Here is a 17,923-nt window from a genome sequence, read left to right as displayed (position 1 = left end):
CAATAAGTAACTCACCTCTTGACTCTCCAAAGCCTGTACATTCCCTACATCTGGATGAGTGCAGATCCAATAACAAAATGCTTAACACCATCCAGGACAAAGTAGCCCACTTGTTTGGCATCACATACACAAACTCTCACTCCATTCACCATCAACACACAATAACAGCAGTGTGCATTTTCTAAATGATGCACTGCAGAAAACCACCAAGGCTCCTTAAACAATATCTTCCAAACTGAAGACCACTACTATCTAGAAACACAGGGCAACAGATTGCTGGGAACACCATAATCTGCAAGTTCCTCTCCAAGCCACTCAACATGCTGACTTGGAAACATATCGCCATTCCTTCAGTGTTACTGGATAAAAATCTGTAATTCCCCCGTAATGGCAGTATGTGTAGGGACAGATCGTCAGCAGCTTCTCAAGAGCAACAAGGGATGGCAATAAATGTTGTCCCAGTCAGCAAAACTCACATCCCATGAACAAATAAAAGTGCCTTCTTTCATTCTTTTTATATTTCAGAGGATTGAGTTATGTGAAATATCACAAAGATATTGCTTCCTTTATATTAGTTACAAAGGAAAGTCTCAATACCACTTGTGGCCAAATTGACTGGTACAAGCATGACATGTTGTACACAACTGGGATGCAATGATCTATCCCCGTTAGCCAAAGCACACAGAAATAAAAACACTGAACAAGTAATTGATATGATTTTGTACATTCCAAAACAACACACTCCAGCATATACTAAAATAGTGCTTAATCTCAGGGTTGAGCTGATATTATTTCAACAGCTTGAAGTATTTTTACCGGTGAAACATGATCCCCATGCCAACCACTGGCCCCATCCCCACCAGTGGAAAACCTCACCAACATGGCCATATTTCATTTATGAGCTCAGATCATAAGTAATGGTAATTGAGTAGCCTGATACATCACAACCAAGCTCACTCTGCTTTTAAAATGATACATATAGACAAATTTACAGCAATTCAGGACCAAAGGAGTGACAGTATTTTATCCCAATTATCTCCTCAACATTTTTGGTCAAGGAAGTCGATTGTAATGCCTGGTGCTACACCAGATAGGATAACAACTCAAAGAAAAGGTAATTTAAGACACTTCATCTAATAACTTACTGCTACACTGAGTATTATTCACATCTCCACTGGAGAATTTTCCAATAATTCCATCCAAATTTAGTTTTCTTGGCACACTCAACAGCTGAATGCGGACATGATGTCAAAAGCATTCACTTGAATATCCCTCTGTAATCCAGCCCATACCAATAACTGTGCCACAGTTTCAATGATATCTGGAGCTGGTGGTACTGACAGAACCCAAACTGACTATCAATTCAATGCAAATTTATAACAAGTTACTAAGTAGCATTTGATATAATTGTCAACAATTCCTTCTGTCACTCTGGTGATGACGGGGAGTAAATTGGTATATCTGATCACTGGTCAAATTTATCCTGGTCTTTGTGAATACAACTAACCTAGGCAACAATATGCATTATCAGGCAATAACGGTGGTCAGGCTATTCACACTACATGCCTTCAGCACTATAACTGGATACTGTCAAGACTCATTTAATTGCCTTGTTCAGTGTCTTGGTGTCAAGTGGCGTGAATCCAGTTAGCTAAAGACTAGAATGTGATGGGAACCTCAGAGCTGTCATGCTAAGAACAAGCATCCATTCAGTGCCTCTAGCTGAAGATTAATCCAGGGTACAAATCTCATTCTTGGCTCCACCACAATTTAAAACAGGATGTTTATGGTGTTTAGTCTTCTCATTAGTTGCTTAATAAAAAACACAATTCACAATTGGGTCTAACAGAGTTGTACAGCGTTGATCAGGTTAATTCATTGTGGGATCAATTAGTTCTGTCTATAGCATGTGGATTTTGTTGTTATTAGCCATGCTGCCCTGTACTGTAGTTAGCTGGTTGGTACCTCATATTCAGAAATACATGGTGCTGCTCTTGGCATGCTAAATCTGCACTCGACATCAAACAAGATTGGTCATTTGGCTTGATGATGATAGTGCAGTAAGCATACTGCCAAGACAAAAGGTCACGGTTTGTGATGCATAACAAGTTCATTGGATGTGGAGGTCCAATACCATTACCAGCTTTGAGCTGTTGGAGCTGTTCTTAACCATTCCAATTTTGGATGGAGCTAATGGCTACACTGAGGAGCAGGCCCTGAGTAAAAGGACTGGTCTTCACAAAGATTGTGCTGCGGGTCACTCCTAACAATATGACTATAGAAAAGTGCAATGGTAATAAATTAACACAGTTAAGGTCTTAGGTTATCCCCTTACACTCCAGTTTTCATGGCCCACTGAAAATTCCATCTGACATCCATGTCCTTTGGGACTCAGTATTTGTCAGTCTTGTTTTTGGATATTTCAGATACCCCTACTTAGACCTGTCCTTGTTATCTTCTTTTTCTTCCAAATATTGGTTGGTCAACAGTAATTGGTATTTAAAAGGTCTGTTTGCTCATATTTGACATGGAACCTTGAAGACTTTTGAGCCCAAGAGTAAACACCAAGAACTCAAGACTATTCTCTTCTTTAGAATGATGCCTAAACATCCAGGGAACTGTGTTTTCAGCGGAACAGAATATGTTAAAAGATGGCAATGCAAGGAACTTGAGGTGTAAATTTGTGGAGGAGTATAACTAAGCCAGGCCGTAGCTTGACTGGTGTGTGGAAGAACTCTCCCAACTCTAGCACTAATCCACAGATGTTAGCGAGGAGACCTCTGAAGGATGAAGTGGGTCAGCTAACTCCTTATTGTGCCTTGATTCAACACCCACATAACCAAGGAATGTGTCCAGCTTTTTGTTTCTTTTTCTGGTGATTTGATAGCACTTGCTGGCTTTCTTGGTCACTTCAGACAGCAGTCCAAGAATCACACACAATGTAGTTTATGTGTTGTTAATCTTACAAGACAGAGTAAAAATGGCAGATCCCTGTGTCAAAAAACATGAGTGAACCAAGTGGATTTTACAACATCCAAAAACTTCATTGTCATGTTTACTACTACTAATATTATAGAACTTTATAATTTTCTTTCGTTTGTCCTACAGTAATATATTCCTATTGTCAAGAAAACTGCATAAAACTTGCTCTACCACAAAGGATGTGCAAGGTTGGGAGTACATGGCCTTCTCATTTTCCCCAGTCCTGTCATAATACCTATCCTTTTCTTAGTGGTACAGATGAACCTGGGTTCTTGGTTCAGGAACAGTACAAGGCACAGGAAAAAAAAAACCACACACAAAAAAAAGGGGGACAGCAAGGTGTACAGCTGGATGAACACAGCAGACCAAGCAGCAGGAGGGCTGACGTTTCAGGGCCAAAACGTCAGCCTTCCTGCTCCTCTGATGCTGCTTGGCCTGCTGTGTCCATCCAGCCCTACACCTCGTTACCTCAGATTCTCCAGCATCTGCAGTTCCTACTATCTCTGAAACAAAAAAAGGAGCCAACTTTTAGATAAGATGCAGAAAAACAACAAATAGCTGAAACTTCTATTGCTAATCCCATTCTAGAAGGTCACAAAATTGTTACTTACATTCTACCAACACCTTCATACATGCGTGCTTCTTCTGGCATTGTCGATATCTCTCCATCTGTTAAATGTGCATGTTTCTTGGTCCTATTTAATTGCTCAATCTGCAAATCTGCAAGTTTCACTTTCTGTTGTGTATCAAGTACCTTGGACTGCAATTCAGCAAAAGCCTGAGGAAAGCACACAAGAATGGATTTAAAAAGTGTGACTGTAATTGACTTAACAAGTCAAAATTACCATTACTTATTAACATTAAGAGTAATTACAGAATCTTCATCTAGCCACATATTCTCAAAAGTTTTGAAGAAGAGACATGATCTCAAAGAAGCCTACAAAACACTCATGGAGATAACAGGGTGCATGCAGGTAAGATGTTCATCCTGTTTGGGGAGTCCAGAACTGCAGTACAACAAAAAAAAAAGGAAGCCATTGAGTAACAAAAAAATCATGAGTCCTGACAGTGTGGTGAATCTTTGGAATTCTCTGCCTCAAATGACTACAGAAGACCATTCATTGGTGTACATTTAAAGTTTGATACATTTCTTATTACCAATGGCAAATGGGTTATAGAGATAGTGTGGTTAAAAGGAATGAAAGCATTCTATCGACTATGATCGTAATAAATGACCAAGCAGTCTCAGAGAGCTATTCCTGTACCTATATAAAGGACCGATTTTAAATCTGTCTACTTTCTCAATCCCTTCACTTAAAGTTTCACTAACTATAATTTTCAAGCATGCAACTTTATCATTCCTTTAAAAACCTGTAATAGCCTTATATAAAGCACTTTTGAAGTTCTTAATTTCACATACAACTCTGAACTTCCAGCTTTTCAAAAGAAATTCATAAGAAATTAAATATGATTCCACAGTTCATTTCTTTTCTCATGAATTTCTAGAAACGAACACAAAAGCCTAAGTTTTTTTTAGCAGTCAATACCAATGACGGAACCATGTGTAAATTAACTCGTGACAGAGTTTCAGTTTGGTGAACAGCAGTGTGCAAACCAAACACTTCAAATGTAATCCTGCTAAAGTCCTGGATGCCAAGATAGAAAGGCAAGGGTCTAATTATTTTAATCTTGCATTCAAATTAAACAGCATATCAATAATTATAGTAGTAATAGTAATACAGCTGGACAATGTCTTTCAAAAAAAATGTTCCTGCAATAAAATAGTCTTATCGACACAACAACCACAAAGTCAAGCTACCATAGGTGGGATGCCATTCATGAGAGGTTTAATCCTTCCAACATGCTCAAGCCAGGGGTTAAATGTAAGAGTTTGCCTGGTGAACCGTGCTGAGTTTCCCAACCCCCAGATGAATGAGAACAGTGAGCGACAGAAACAGCATCTGGCTGTAAAATCAACTGCCAAATCCCAAAGGATGACTGACATTAAAGTACAGTGACCCAACATAATATGGGAAAAAGCTGAAAGAAAAGAAGATAGTCCATCAACGATTGGTTGTGCCAATACAATAGCATTAATGCATCCAGATGACACAAGCAACAGACTTTATTGTCGTTGCAACCTCAATGTAATCCAGTCTGTGCCCACAAATTTTACATTTACTACATAAACTGTTTATTCTAACACACATCTGATAGTGGAAGTAACTCACAATGCTACAGTTCACTAAATAGGTCCCCCAGGCACAGTGGTTCACATCCACTTGTTCCATCACAGGCACTAGCTTCAGTAAATTCAGTCTACAAACGCATAATAGCAACTCGACATGGTTATACTAACAGTCTGGCACCCATAAACCTCCACCACATGAGCAAAAGAAGCAGTGAAGCATTATTGCCAAATCACTCATAATCCCAGTGCAAATAAAATATCACTGTTACTGGTTATATCTTGGAATTCTCTATATAACACCACAGTGAATGTACCATTCACTGCAGCAGTTCAAGGTGAAAGCCACCATTTTCTCAAGCAACTAGGGATGAACAGTGAATGCAGCCTTCTGGGTGACACCCTCATCCTCAGTTTTTTTTTTAAAAAAGAACTGCTGAATAACTGATTATTGTTGCATCGTCCTCTGAGCACAAAGGTCTTTGAACTGTCTACTTTAAAAAGTGAGTTTGCCGAATTAACCATGCTGAGTGTGATAGAAATTGACAAGAAAATAAAAATTCTGTTAATTCAGATAATAAACAATATTACAAACACTTTAGGAAATTAAAATCTGAACATTTATAGGAACACTTAAAACAGACGACCCGTGAACAAACCCGTCCAAAATGATCGGTATTTGTCCAGATACCGATCGTACTGACTTACTTGTTGTGGTGCGCTTCCAAAATTTTAAAATATTAAGGCGTAAACCATAATCGTTAAGACAACAGGTAAGATCTGACATGAAGGAAAATAAATGCATTTCAACAGTACACAAAAGTGATAACATCTTGTACTCTTTAACACTCTAGAAATATCTCACTCCAAAATAAGTCAGAAATCGTGTTATTGCTGTCTATGGATTATACACATGGCAAATTTTCAACTCAACAGGGTGGGCAAGACTTCCAGCGCAGCCAGGCCTGCACCAACCACTCACTTTTAATAACCACCGAAAACAAATCAATGCTAAAACCCTCCCACAACATGTGCCTTTTATTCTGAGAAAGTTAAAGCCAGCGATCGGTCATCAAAAAAGGATAAAAACGCGAAGCAATGAGACCCCTGTGTCTTCCTGTACCTTCTTCAACTCCAGATCCACGGGGGCTGCCATCTTTAGAGGATGAGCGCATGCGCAGACCGCTCCTTACCGGCGGCGAGGAGGAGGAGCAGCGAGAGAGTTCGATGTGCACTGTCATGTGGTTTTTATTCTTGGGTCCCGTCTAATATCACACAACAATGCTCGATTGAAGCGGGTTTCCGATTTCATTTTATCAAATCAAAGTGAAAATACTGCGGATGCTGGAAACCTGAAGTTAAAAAACAAACAGCAGCGACGTGGAACGGAGATTGCTGGAAAAGCTCAGCGGGTCTGGCAGCATCCGTGTGGAGAGAAGTCAGGGCTAAGGTTTCAGGTCGAGCGACCCTTCCTCTGAGCTCCGGCAGCGTCTGTGGATGCAGGAACAGAGCTAACGTTTCGAGTCAGAAGTCAGTGTTTAGGAAGTTCCTGAGTTCTGAAGAAAAGTCACATCGGACTCGAAACGCTACCGCTGTTCTCCGTCCACAGAAGTAGCCGAATGGTGTATTCACGTTCTCATAGCCCCTTCATGTGCACAGTCAGGCTTGTGTGCCGGAACTGGCGCAGTTCTGAGGTCTCCACAATCTTTGGACACGTTGTTTGCTTTAAGTTTCTCTACATTTTGTAAACAACTGGTTCATGTTGATTAGGTAGTTGAGAAGATACGATTTGACCCTGGTTTTCTGTCAGGTTAACCTTCTAAGGGAAGTGACGCTTTGTTGAAGTAATTGGTATCTCTTGTTCCCTAGTGAAAGCACCACCTTTTTTTCAATATAGAATCACTTCCTGTTATAACATCATCCAGATGAAGCAGCATTATTTCACCAATTTAAACATTGGGAAGCCAGTTTTTTTTTTAACATGATGGGTTGTGGTATCACTGACCCGGTCAACATTTATTGTCCATTTGTTATTGCACTTTATACTGAGTGGCTTGCTTGCCCTTTTCAGAGGGCAGTTAAAAGGGTAATCACATTCCAATGGGATCTGGAATCACACATAGGCCAAAACAGGTAAGGATGGCAGATTTCCCTCAACCTAAAGAACATTAATGAGCAAGGTGAGTTTTTGCAACAATCAAGGACTATTTCATGATCCTGTGTTTTGAGGAAGGGTCACTGGACCCGAAAAATTAACTCTGTTTTCTCCTCCACGGGTGCTGCCGGACCTGCTGAGCTTTTCCGGCAACTTTGTTTTTGTTCATGATTCTTACCTGAGACTAGTTTTCAATTCAAGATTTATTAATTGTACTTAAGTTCCATCGGTTTCTGTAGTGGCGATTCAAACAAATGTCCCCAGTGCATTACATACTGAGGAAGAACCACTGGGCCCGAAACATTAACACTGAGTTTTCTTCACAGATGCTGCTGGACCTACTGAGCTTTTCCAGCAACTTCTGTTTTGTTCCTGATTTATGGCATCCACAGTTCTTTCAGCTTTTATTTCCCCAGTGCGTTGCCATGGGCCTCTGGTTTACTAGACCATTGACATTACTGCAATCCTACCACGTCTTCAAGATACATGAGCAGCATAACGTTGCTCCTCCACCCAATCACTTCCTGAGTTTGCATAAGATATCTGCTGCCCTAGTACTTTACAGCAGGAAAAGATAGCGGTGTAGCGATAATGTTAGTGTTTGTGAATCCTGATGGGGAGGTTCCATCTGGTTTGCCGTATGAAATGTTTTTGGCAGCCTTTGCATGATGACTACCAGATTACTCCACCCCCTAGGAATCATGGTAGCCCACAAACCGGCAGCTACACTGCGACAGCTACTGATAATAAAGAAAGGGTCTCACAACCACAACTAACAGAACCAATGTTATTTACAAGATACCATGCAAAGACTGCCAAAAACGTTATACGGAGCAAACCAGAAGGAAACTAACCATCAGGATTCACAAACACCTATTAACTACCAAGAGACATAACCAACTATCACTCATTTCAGTACACCTGGACAAAGAAGGATACCAATTCGATTGGGACAACATAGCCAAGCTAGGACAAGCCAACCAAAGACATGCATGAGAATTTCTGGAGGCCTGGCACTCAAACCAGGACTCATTAACAATGATGTAGAGCTGGACCCCATATACCAACCACTAAGAACCAAATCCGGAAGTGATGTCACTCATACCAAGAAAGTGGGACATATAAATAGTAAGCGGGAGAGAACACCGACGTTGCACCAGAGGCACACTGATGATGTTACCCAGTATGATGACAAAACGTCTGCAAACAAACTTACCAGCTGAACAAGAAAGTCGTCGACTGCATTACACCCTCTCTGCATAATGTTTTCCTTGACTCATACATGGAATGTGAGCTTTGCTGGCTGAAACAACACTTATTGTCCATTCCTAAGTATTCTTGAGAAGGCGGTAATGAGCTGTCTCCTTGCCTTGCTCTCAGATGGTTATGAGTGTTTGGAACTCTCCATTCATAACCAAAAAATTTTCAAATGTCATCACCACATTTAAAATTCGTTTTTCAGTGTAGTGTGATATGAATGTTGTCAGTATTTTGCAACCTTTAACTGGGCATAAGTGAGTCCAACCTCATTACTATAACTTTATAATACAAGACTAATTGTTATTCAGAGTTCATGTTACCAGGGTTCACTTCCTGTGATAGCTCATGTCAAAGCTGGTAGGAGCAAAGGAAAGATTTACTCTAATTTCTAACTTGTTGTGACATTGTTCAATTTTACTGCTCTAGTTCAGGATTTCAGGACAGGATGAACAACCACTTTGTTCATGAAGAAAGTAAGCAGTTTCTTACTATATATCATTCTGGAAAAACCCCAGTTGGCCTCAATCAAGCAGAATGTTCTTGTGCCAGCAAAACATTTCCTATGAATTTGGTGAACGTATTCAGAGAAATCCAATCTACAGCAGTAAAGTTAATTACAGCTGACCTTTATTTTGGGAGTTAGAAGTCATCACAGGCTGCGTTGACAAAAAAATATCTAAAGTCGCATTCACAGTACAACATCAGCATTCTACTAAGCAGTTTTCACTGTTCAAGTATTACTGAAGTTGTACTGTAAATTTAAAGATCGGATTAATTTGATTTGTCACCGCAGATGGTGCAACTACGGCACAATGTCAAACTGCATTTTAAAAATCTTTTGAAACCTACCGCTACATGCATTTAATTTAAATGTTTAGACAATGCATTCTCTGTGGCCTGTACACAAAACATTTTCCTTCTAATTGCTTGTGGAGGAGGTCTCTATTGCATTTAAGAATCAAAGTTCCAGCTAGACCACATGAAAAGTATATTGTCTCACTGCAAGCCACGAAGAAATGAGTAGGTGTAGCACAAATGTCATATTTGACACGACAAAATTAAGAGGTTATCACAGACCGTCTTGAAGATTCCAAAATATGAAAAGCCCTAAGTTATGCACAAAGAGAACAGCCATCGGGCAGAACATTCCAATTGCTGGCATTCATATTCATAAGTAATTTGTATCAAAAACATCTTTCTTCTATCTTTTGCCTTCTTTTCTTAGTGACATTAACTCAGTCCGTAATACAGTTCACTGCATACCTGCAGCCTTCCAACATTTTACTTAAGTGCCCATTCTTTTATGACTTTTGAAGGCTTCAGGCTCTGACAACATTCTGGCAGTAGTGCTGAATATTTATAGTAAAGAGCTTGGTCTGCTCCTAGCTGAGCTGTTCCATGTAGAGCTGCCAGACTGGCATTTACCTTACACTGTGAAAAATGGTCTAGGTGTGTCCTGTACACAAAAATGACAATTCCAACCTGACCAATTAACGCTCCATTAGTTTACTTTAAATCATCAGCAAAGTGCCGGAAGGTGTCATCAACAGTGCTATTAGGCAGCACCTGCTTAGCAATAAACTGCTCACTGACACAGTTTGGGTTATGCCGGGGCCACGTGGCTCCTGGCCTTATTACAGCCTTGACTCAAACATGGACAAAAGGCCTGACCAGAGGTGAAGTGAGACCATTTGCTTTTGATATGAAAGTAGCATTTTATCAAGTGTGAAATCAAGGAGCCATAGCAAAACTAGTGTCAATGGGAATCAGAAGGAAAATTCTCCACTGAATGGAATCATCCCTGGTAGAAAGGAAGATAGCTGGGGTTGTCGACGATCAGTCATCTAAACTTCGGGAATTCTGTGCAGAAGTTCCTCAGGTTAATGTCCCAGGTGCAACTATCATCAGCTGCTGCATCAATGATCTTCCCTCCATCATAAGATCAGTAGTGGGGGGTGTTCACTGATGATTCCATAATGTTCAGCACCGGTCACAACTCCTCAGGTACTGATGCAGCCCATGCCCAAATGCAGCAAGATGTAGACAATATCCAGGTATGGGACTGACATGTGGCAAGAAACATGTATGCCACACAATTGCCAGGCAATGACCACCCCCAACAGGAGAGAAGTTGACCATTGACATTCAATGGCACCACCATCACTGAACCCTACTGTCAACAAACTGGGGCCCCATTTATCAGATAATGATCTGAACTGGCCATATAAATAATGTGGGTAACTACAGGTTCAGAGGCTAGTAACCCTGCAGAGAGTAACTCAACTCCTGACTCTAATTGGCATCCATGGTCAACAAGGCACAAGTCAGGATTGTGATGGTGTGACTGCCCACTTAATTGGATGAGTGCAGCTCCAATAACTCAAGGAGCATGACACCATCCAGCAAAACTGCCTGCTTGATTAGCACCACATCCACCACCAGACACATTGCAGAAATTCTCAAAGATAGCTTCGAATATACCTTTCAAAGACATGGCCATTATCATCAAGAAGGACAAGGGTAGCAGAGGAACATCACCATTTGCAAGTTCCCCTCTAAGCCACTCACCATCCTAATTTGGAAATATCACACTATTCCTTCAGTGTCACTAGGTCAAAGGCTTGGAACACCCTCTATTTCAGTGGTGTCGGTCTATGGGCTGCAGTTTGGAAGAAGGCATCTCACTACCACCTTCTCAAAGGCAACTAGAAATGGGCAATAAATGCTAACCCAAACAGCAATTTCCCATCTCATGCATGACAAAAACAAAAACAACTAGAAGTGAACAGCCTTCAGGCCAAAATCATGTGTATCATTCACCTTCAGGGTGACAGAAGTTCACAACTTACTTTTTACTTCTTACTTCTGCAATATCTCAAGCTACTGTCACTAAGAATTTTTGAAGTTCTGATTTTCACATCACTGCCAGCCAGGTAACAGAATGATCCAATTGAAAATGTTAAGCTCATAAAAATATTACAGGAGAGATGGTGACATAGATATAAACCTGAACTTTAAACCAAATACCCTACTCTTCAAGGAACAAGTCTCTGGGGATCAAGTTGCTTGTAGCTGTGGAACACTGTTTTGAAATTTCCAGCATGTATGATGAATGTCAGTGGATTATTAAACTATGATGTATTGAGTTAAACTTAATCTTGTTCTCATCTGATGTCCACATGCACACTGCCACAGGGATCATAGGTAAGTGATTAAAAGTAGATATGCTCCCCGCCATTTCTATTTTCTAGTCTAAGAGACTGGTTGTAATGTTTCTACAGCTATCCATACTGAACTTAATAATTTCACAATGGACAAGGAATTGAATCTTTTTTAGCCTCAAACACCGTCTCTGCTGGAGATTTATCATTTATTAGCTTCTAAAGCTTTGATGTAACATTTGGTATTAGCTTATTTGAAATTAACCATGACATGGAGCCTAATGTTACATATATAGTCTTGACCACCAAAGACCATAATAATGTCAGTACGAAGGAACATGCTTAACTTCTACACTATGACTGAAGTGTTTGAATGCATTAAAGCCTGAACAGCAGTACATCACAATTATTTCCTATAACAGTAGCTACATTTTAAAACTCCTGGCTGTAAAGTGTTTTCAGATGTCTGGTGGTCACAAAACATGGTCATATAAATGGACATCTTTCATTCTTTTAGAAATTCTTATAAGTTAGCCCAAATCTTATAGTTACCTTCAATTGAAACAAAGCAGATGAAAGTGTTTATGTATAATAGGACGAACAGATTGCAAATAAATGCAGACACTTGCGTTTTCTTTGGGTGACATTACAGAACATATTTTGCTTTCAGTAGATAATAATTTATATAATTTCTTTTCTTTATGGTGCCTGCCCCCACCATTTCCACTTCTATTTTAGCTCCAGGCTGTCCCCTCTTGAAGGTGGCAACTGTTCCTGGTAATGATCCTGCAGGCTCCATTCATAATCTGGCATCTTATTTAAGTGACCATTCTTCATGCCTAAGTCTAGACAGTTTGGAAGGCTATTTGAATCTGGATCCAAGACAGCAGTACTCAATTTTCAATTTTGTCCTCACTTAACATCGATGTAAATGTGGTTCTAATAGGAGCTACCATATGAGCATAGAAGCTAACAAATGGTCAACTTTGTCTGCATTTTCCTCTTTCTATCCTGTGTTTATTTCCTTTTTAATTTATTCATGGGATATTGGTAACACTGACAGTGCCAGCATTTCTTGCCCATCCCTCCTTGCTGTTGAGAAGTTAATAGGCAGCTGACTTCCTGAACCATAGCAGTCCATTTGCTGTCGGTACACCTACAAGTGCCATACATTTTCCCCAGCTTTGAGTAATGATACAGAAAACCGGAGTTAGAACTAGAGCGTGTTCTCAAATAATTACATAAATGATACAGTCACCATTTGAGCAAACAAGAGAGGAAGCTTGCCCCACCTCTTTTAGATGTGCAAGGAAATTGTTACATTTATATTATTTTATTGAAAATAACCAATACAAAAAACTCCATGCATTAATATTTCAATATCCAGTATTATGTTTTATCAAAATACTATAAACTAGTGGTTTTCCCTTTCTGTGCAGGTGTTGCAAAGATATTTTTGGTCAGTGATTTTCTTCCCTCCCCCTCCCCTTGTAATAAATAAATGAAATCCATATAGTCAGACTTATACAAAAAGAACACATTTATTTTACATTAGCAATTCATACTGAAGTTCTTTTATTCTTTTGTGTGTTTTAGGGAAGTTTCTTTACAAAGTCATATCTCAATAGTAACACATACACATTTTAAACAAACAGCAGCAGAAATGACATGCTTTAAATAAGCTGCATATAACCTAAAATAAGTTAGGATATAAAATAATACTAAAATAAATATATACTGACAATTTAAAGGATGAATATAAATAAGTTGTTTTAAATATTAACAGTATAATAAGAAATTACAAGTGGTGAATACACTGCAATTTCTACTGTCCCCAGTTGCTGGGGAAAAGATATGCACCCAATGGATGCAGTTATTCTACTCATTCAGTACACGAACAATTTGACTTTTTGTCTCTTTTCCTTTTAAAAGTCACTTGTTCTTTCATGGTTTCTTCCATCAGTGAGGTAGATTTTGTAGCCATTTTGTACCTGCAATTAAAAATTATCAATTGAATTGATTACTTTAAAAAACACAAACAGCTTGAATTGTACACATTTTTGTCATAGTAGTGAATAAATGGGTATAGACTTTAAAAATTGTCACTTCATCCATACTAGCACCAATTCTGCCCTGCAATCATTTTTGAAGCTTTCATGCTGTTGTGAAGTATGAGCCCAACCGCATGGAATATATGTTTTAACTATGAATTAATACCTACCCTGGTATCACAGAACGCAGTCTCATCCCTTTTTAAATTTTTTTTAAAATGGGAGTCATATCATGTCTTATCAAAACAATTCACAGATCACTTTGGTTTGTAAAGTACTCGGGTAAATCTCTAGAGTAGTAAAATATATTTATGTAATCTTTCCTTAACTTTAACAGTTCACCAAAAGATTCACATCAGACTGGAGAACAAATGAAAGGTCAGTTAAAAAACCTTGACCATTTTGTTAAAACATTGTCTTCTATATTTCAAAGTAGGGCAAGACAGATTCGAAATAGGCTGGTATTATCACACATCAGCAATGTTCAACTGATAACCACACATTTCAAAAAGGATGAAATGGAGTTCATGAATCCAGTCAGCTTACTGGGAATGGTTTCAGGGTCTTACTGATTTTGCAACTGTATTTCAAATGGAAACAGATACATTGAGTCAGGTGATTCATTCACAAACTATGGGCCATGTATTCCACATAACTAATTCTAATCTTTGAATATTCAAAGAGTTCATTCCAATAGTCATTGTGTTAGTTGTCTATGCCATAACTAAGGGACACTTAAACGAACTATGGTTTACTGGCACGTTGTCTGCTTCATGAACTAGCTATCTTGCACCATCATTCTTCCCATCCCAGAGTGTCATCAAGCAGTTTTCACCCAGGCATGCTGTGTTACTACTTTAGCTGATAAAATAATGTGCATTGGTAACTCTGCTTAACTTTTCTTGATCTGTAGTGAAAAAAATCTGGTCTCCACTTGGATCCTCTTTGCAGCCACACAGAGTTTAGGAAGTAGGTAACAGGCCTGATCCATAGTTGATTGTAACAATGTAGTGCAAAACATTGAGGCCACGTTATGCACCCAATGTTATCTTGCATTTTTTAAAAATATATTATATGTAATGTGAATCCCCAGAATAATTTGTGAATACCTTACCATTTCCTTGGAGTCAGTGACTGTTGTTATTCCCAAGTTTAATCTTCTCTTCATTTTTTACATCATAACTGGCAACTCGTCTGTGATATCTATCAAAAAGTTAAGATTTAAGGCAATGGCAACAGCATATTAAAAACAGAATTATTTCACAGACATTTCTTCTGCCATGCTTATGTTTGATAAAAAAACCTACTTTAAAAACCATTGTTAACTATAAATAGTTATCAGAAACTATTTGGATACACATTTTTCAGATGATTAAAGTGGCTTGATTACTGGAATTCTTTTCATTTTCCTTTCTTTATGCGAACAATGCATTAGTTATGTATTTTAAAATAACTTTATGATGCTCTAGAATTAGAAACAGTTTTTAAAAAGATAGAGAAAAACAGATTACACACCCAAGAACCAAAAGGATAAGGATTACAGTGAGACTAAGCGAGGAAAGCACCACCGCCACAATTGCCAGAGTAGTTGTATTGTCATTTGGATCTTTTGGATGTTCGACAGCTAAAATGAAAGTACCACATCGGACTCCTTCATATCCTGAAAAGCACCTAAATTAAAATCAAGTACATTTTAGTTTGCTTACTAAATACAACATATAACAAGTTAAAATGCCACACCAATGACTTTTATATGCAACTGTGACCTGGATTTGCTTTCTTAAAATAAGTGATTCAAAATATCTCTGGGAAGTACATTAGGCAATTACATCTATTTGAATTTTATGCAGTTGTGGTCACAAGACTTCAACTAAAAAAGATGTTTATTAAATAGCTACTGTTCATTATTTCTAAGCTGTTGTACAAAGTACTATGCAAAGCACACAATACATTAATATTTTGAACAAATATCATTGCACTTCCATGTAGGAAAGATATATGGAAGTTCAAATTTTGGATCACCAGAGATCCCACTAGACTTAATTTTAAATCCTTAGTGGCGTGTGAATAGTCTGAGCAGCAGCATTTCATTATTCTTGTTTGATTTCTTAGGGTGCAACATTAATACTCTAGTCTTTCTGTCGACTAAAAGTAGTCTTCCAAATTTCAGAAACTCGTACGTAAAAAAAGGTGTGAAGAGACATTGGCTTGACGAATTTTGGGAGCAAAATTCCTAAACAAATACCTCTCGCTTTGCGTCAACAGCAACAGTACAAATTAAACTAAATTGGCGCTATTAAACATCAAGCGTTATCCGTTTCCTTGTTTGCTCCGGAGGCGCTGGAGATATCCGCTTTGTCTAGACTTGCTGGGACACAGGTATATATGTAAAGTTAGCTGTTTACTGCCATCCGTTTCCCACACTGACTGGAGACATCTCGATGTTAACTACGTGGCCAGATTTACCCGATTGCCCCCTTTTCCTCCCCCACTTTAAATTACACGAAACCATCCCTCCACCTACCCACCCAACAGATCAGAAAGTTAAAAAGTGAATACCTGCATGATACCTCTTTAATGTGCTTCAAATAATGACATTCCCCATGAATGCAGAAATCTTTGTATTTTCTGTAGCAGGGATTCTTTTTACCCCTTCTCTTGCCACGTCTGTTTTTCCTTTGACGTCTTCCTTTGCCTTTGCCCACTTCGGTCGTTGAGGAGTTTCCCGCAGGTTTGTAAAGGGCCACTAATTTAAAACAAACAAGACATGGTGTCTACATGATTATGCGAAAGGAGAAGGTAGAGACAGCTCGAATTTCACTGAGCTTTTAATAGGTGCCCTGGACACTATACTCCCTCCCCCACTCAAGAAAACTTGGTTCAACTTTGTTCAGGAATACAAATTCTGCTCCCAGGGGGCAGAATCCGCAGTTTGTAACCTTACATGTTTATCGCTTGCAGTAGTGAGGTCTGTGGAAATCTTCCTGTAACGTTACCTTCTGGTACTACAGGAGTCCGGTCACTGGGTGGACCCTCCGCTGTTTGTACAGTCGGTTCCCCGTCAATAACTTCTCCGAGCATGGACATAACATCCGCCTCCCCTCTTCTGCGACTCCGAGTTAGTTCACTCTCATAGCCTTCGATCGCCGCCCCCATGGCGGTACGGCAAGGAACTGAGGAACAACAATTCCATCACGAAAACATCAACCAGACGCTCGATTCAAAATCCCCCTCATTTCACCAACCAGGTAATGAGATGTTCAAGTGAGTATAGTAAGAACTAACAAACAAACAAACACCTCAGAAAATGTAAAAAAAAGGGGGAGGGTCGTGCTCATTACTACTTTGGAGTTCTGTAAAATAAAAAGCAGCCGTGTATCTGATAAGACAGCGCCGCTCCTTTGGCACTGCCACGTTCTCTTCGAAATTCAAACATCAAAAAAAAAGCCTCGCCCAGTTCGGTTCACGTCGATACTTTTGTGTGTTTTACTTGAAACCCGCCAAGTAAAAGGCAGACTCACCTGCGACCAGGACAAGGAGAGCAGCTGCGATTGAAATCCTCATGTTGAGCAAAGACCACCTTGCACAAGCGCAACCTTTCAGTTCCCCTCCGGCGCTTTGATGGAACCGAGTTCAGAAAGCAGCCGGCAGAATCCCAGCTCCCTAATAACCAGCTCAACTCTGGCAACCTTAATTTAAAATAAACCTGGATCGGCAGTCAGGGGCCGGGGGCAAATCCAGACAGGCGATTTGTTAAATATCTCGAGTACTATTCATATTCCTTGCAGGCTGGCGGCGAGTTAAGAATAACTGGAGCCTTCTGGATATATAGGCAGCGAACCGACGAGAATGACGCCATCCCACGTGTCTTATTTGGAGGGCAGAGCACAGAGTGCAGCTTTGTTGGGGCCGGCAGCTCCTGGCAGGCTTAGGATCACTGTCAGTTTCTGTGCAGAAAACTTCAAAACTGTCAAAATTATCTGAGGCAAACGCTACTTGCCACCACGAAACCGAATCAAAATGAACAAACATAGGAATACTGCAGCTTAAATACCTTTTTCACTGCTCTATCCCAAATACTGGCAGTAGTTTAGCGAGTTATTATTCATTTAATTTGTATGGGAAA

General features: G+C 39.5%; 2 protein-coding genes across 2 annotated transcripts in view; both read right to left on the bottom strand.

The window, feature by feature from the left end:
- The window catches only part of pfdn1 (prefoldin subunit 1), a 91,225-nt gene extending 84,392 nt beyond the window's left edge, over positions 1-6,833 (bottom strand). Inside the window, exons 1-2 of the mRNA XM_048543809.2 lie at positions 6,294-6,833; positions 3,594-3,760 (exon numbers count right to left, since the gene is read on the bottom strand). Coding sequence (XP_048399766.1) covers positions 3,594-3,760; positions 6,294-6,326 — 200 coding nt within the window. The 5' untranslated portion in view covers positions 6,327-6,833. The remainder of the gene's footprint in view (positions 1-3,593; positions 3,761-6,293) is intronic.
- A 6,482-nt stretch (positions 6,834-13,315) lies between these two features.
- On the bottom strand, positions 13,316-17,646 carry LOC125458191 (proheparin-binding EGF-like growth factor). The gene is made up of 6 exons (XM_048543191.2): positions 17,319-17,646; positions 16,794-16,970; positions 16,357-16,543; positions 15,313-15,468; positions 14,912-15,000; positions 13,316-13,737 (listed from the first exon to the last, which is right to left on the bottom strand). Exons 1-5 carry the CDS (start codon positions 17,359-17,361, stop codon positions 14,925-14,927), a joined length of 639 nt encoding a protein of 212 aa, XP_048399148.1. The 5' UTR covers positions 17,362-17,646; the 3' UTR covers positions 13,316-13,737; positions 14,912-14,924.
- Between the last annotated feature and the right edge of the window lie 277 nt (positions 17,647-17,923).

This window comes from Stegostoma tigrinum, chromosome 13 (assembly GCF_030684315.1).
Source record: "Stegostoma tigrinum isolate sSteTig4 chromosome 13, sSteTig4.hap1, whole genome shotgun sequence".
Lineage (NCBI taxonomy): Eukaryota > Metazoa > Chordata > Chondrichthyes > Orectolobiformes > Stegostomatidae > Stegostoma > Stegostoma tigrinum.
The sequence above is the reverse complement of the archived record's forward strand: the minus strand, read 5'-3'. Positions and strand labels throughout refer to the sequence as shown.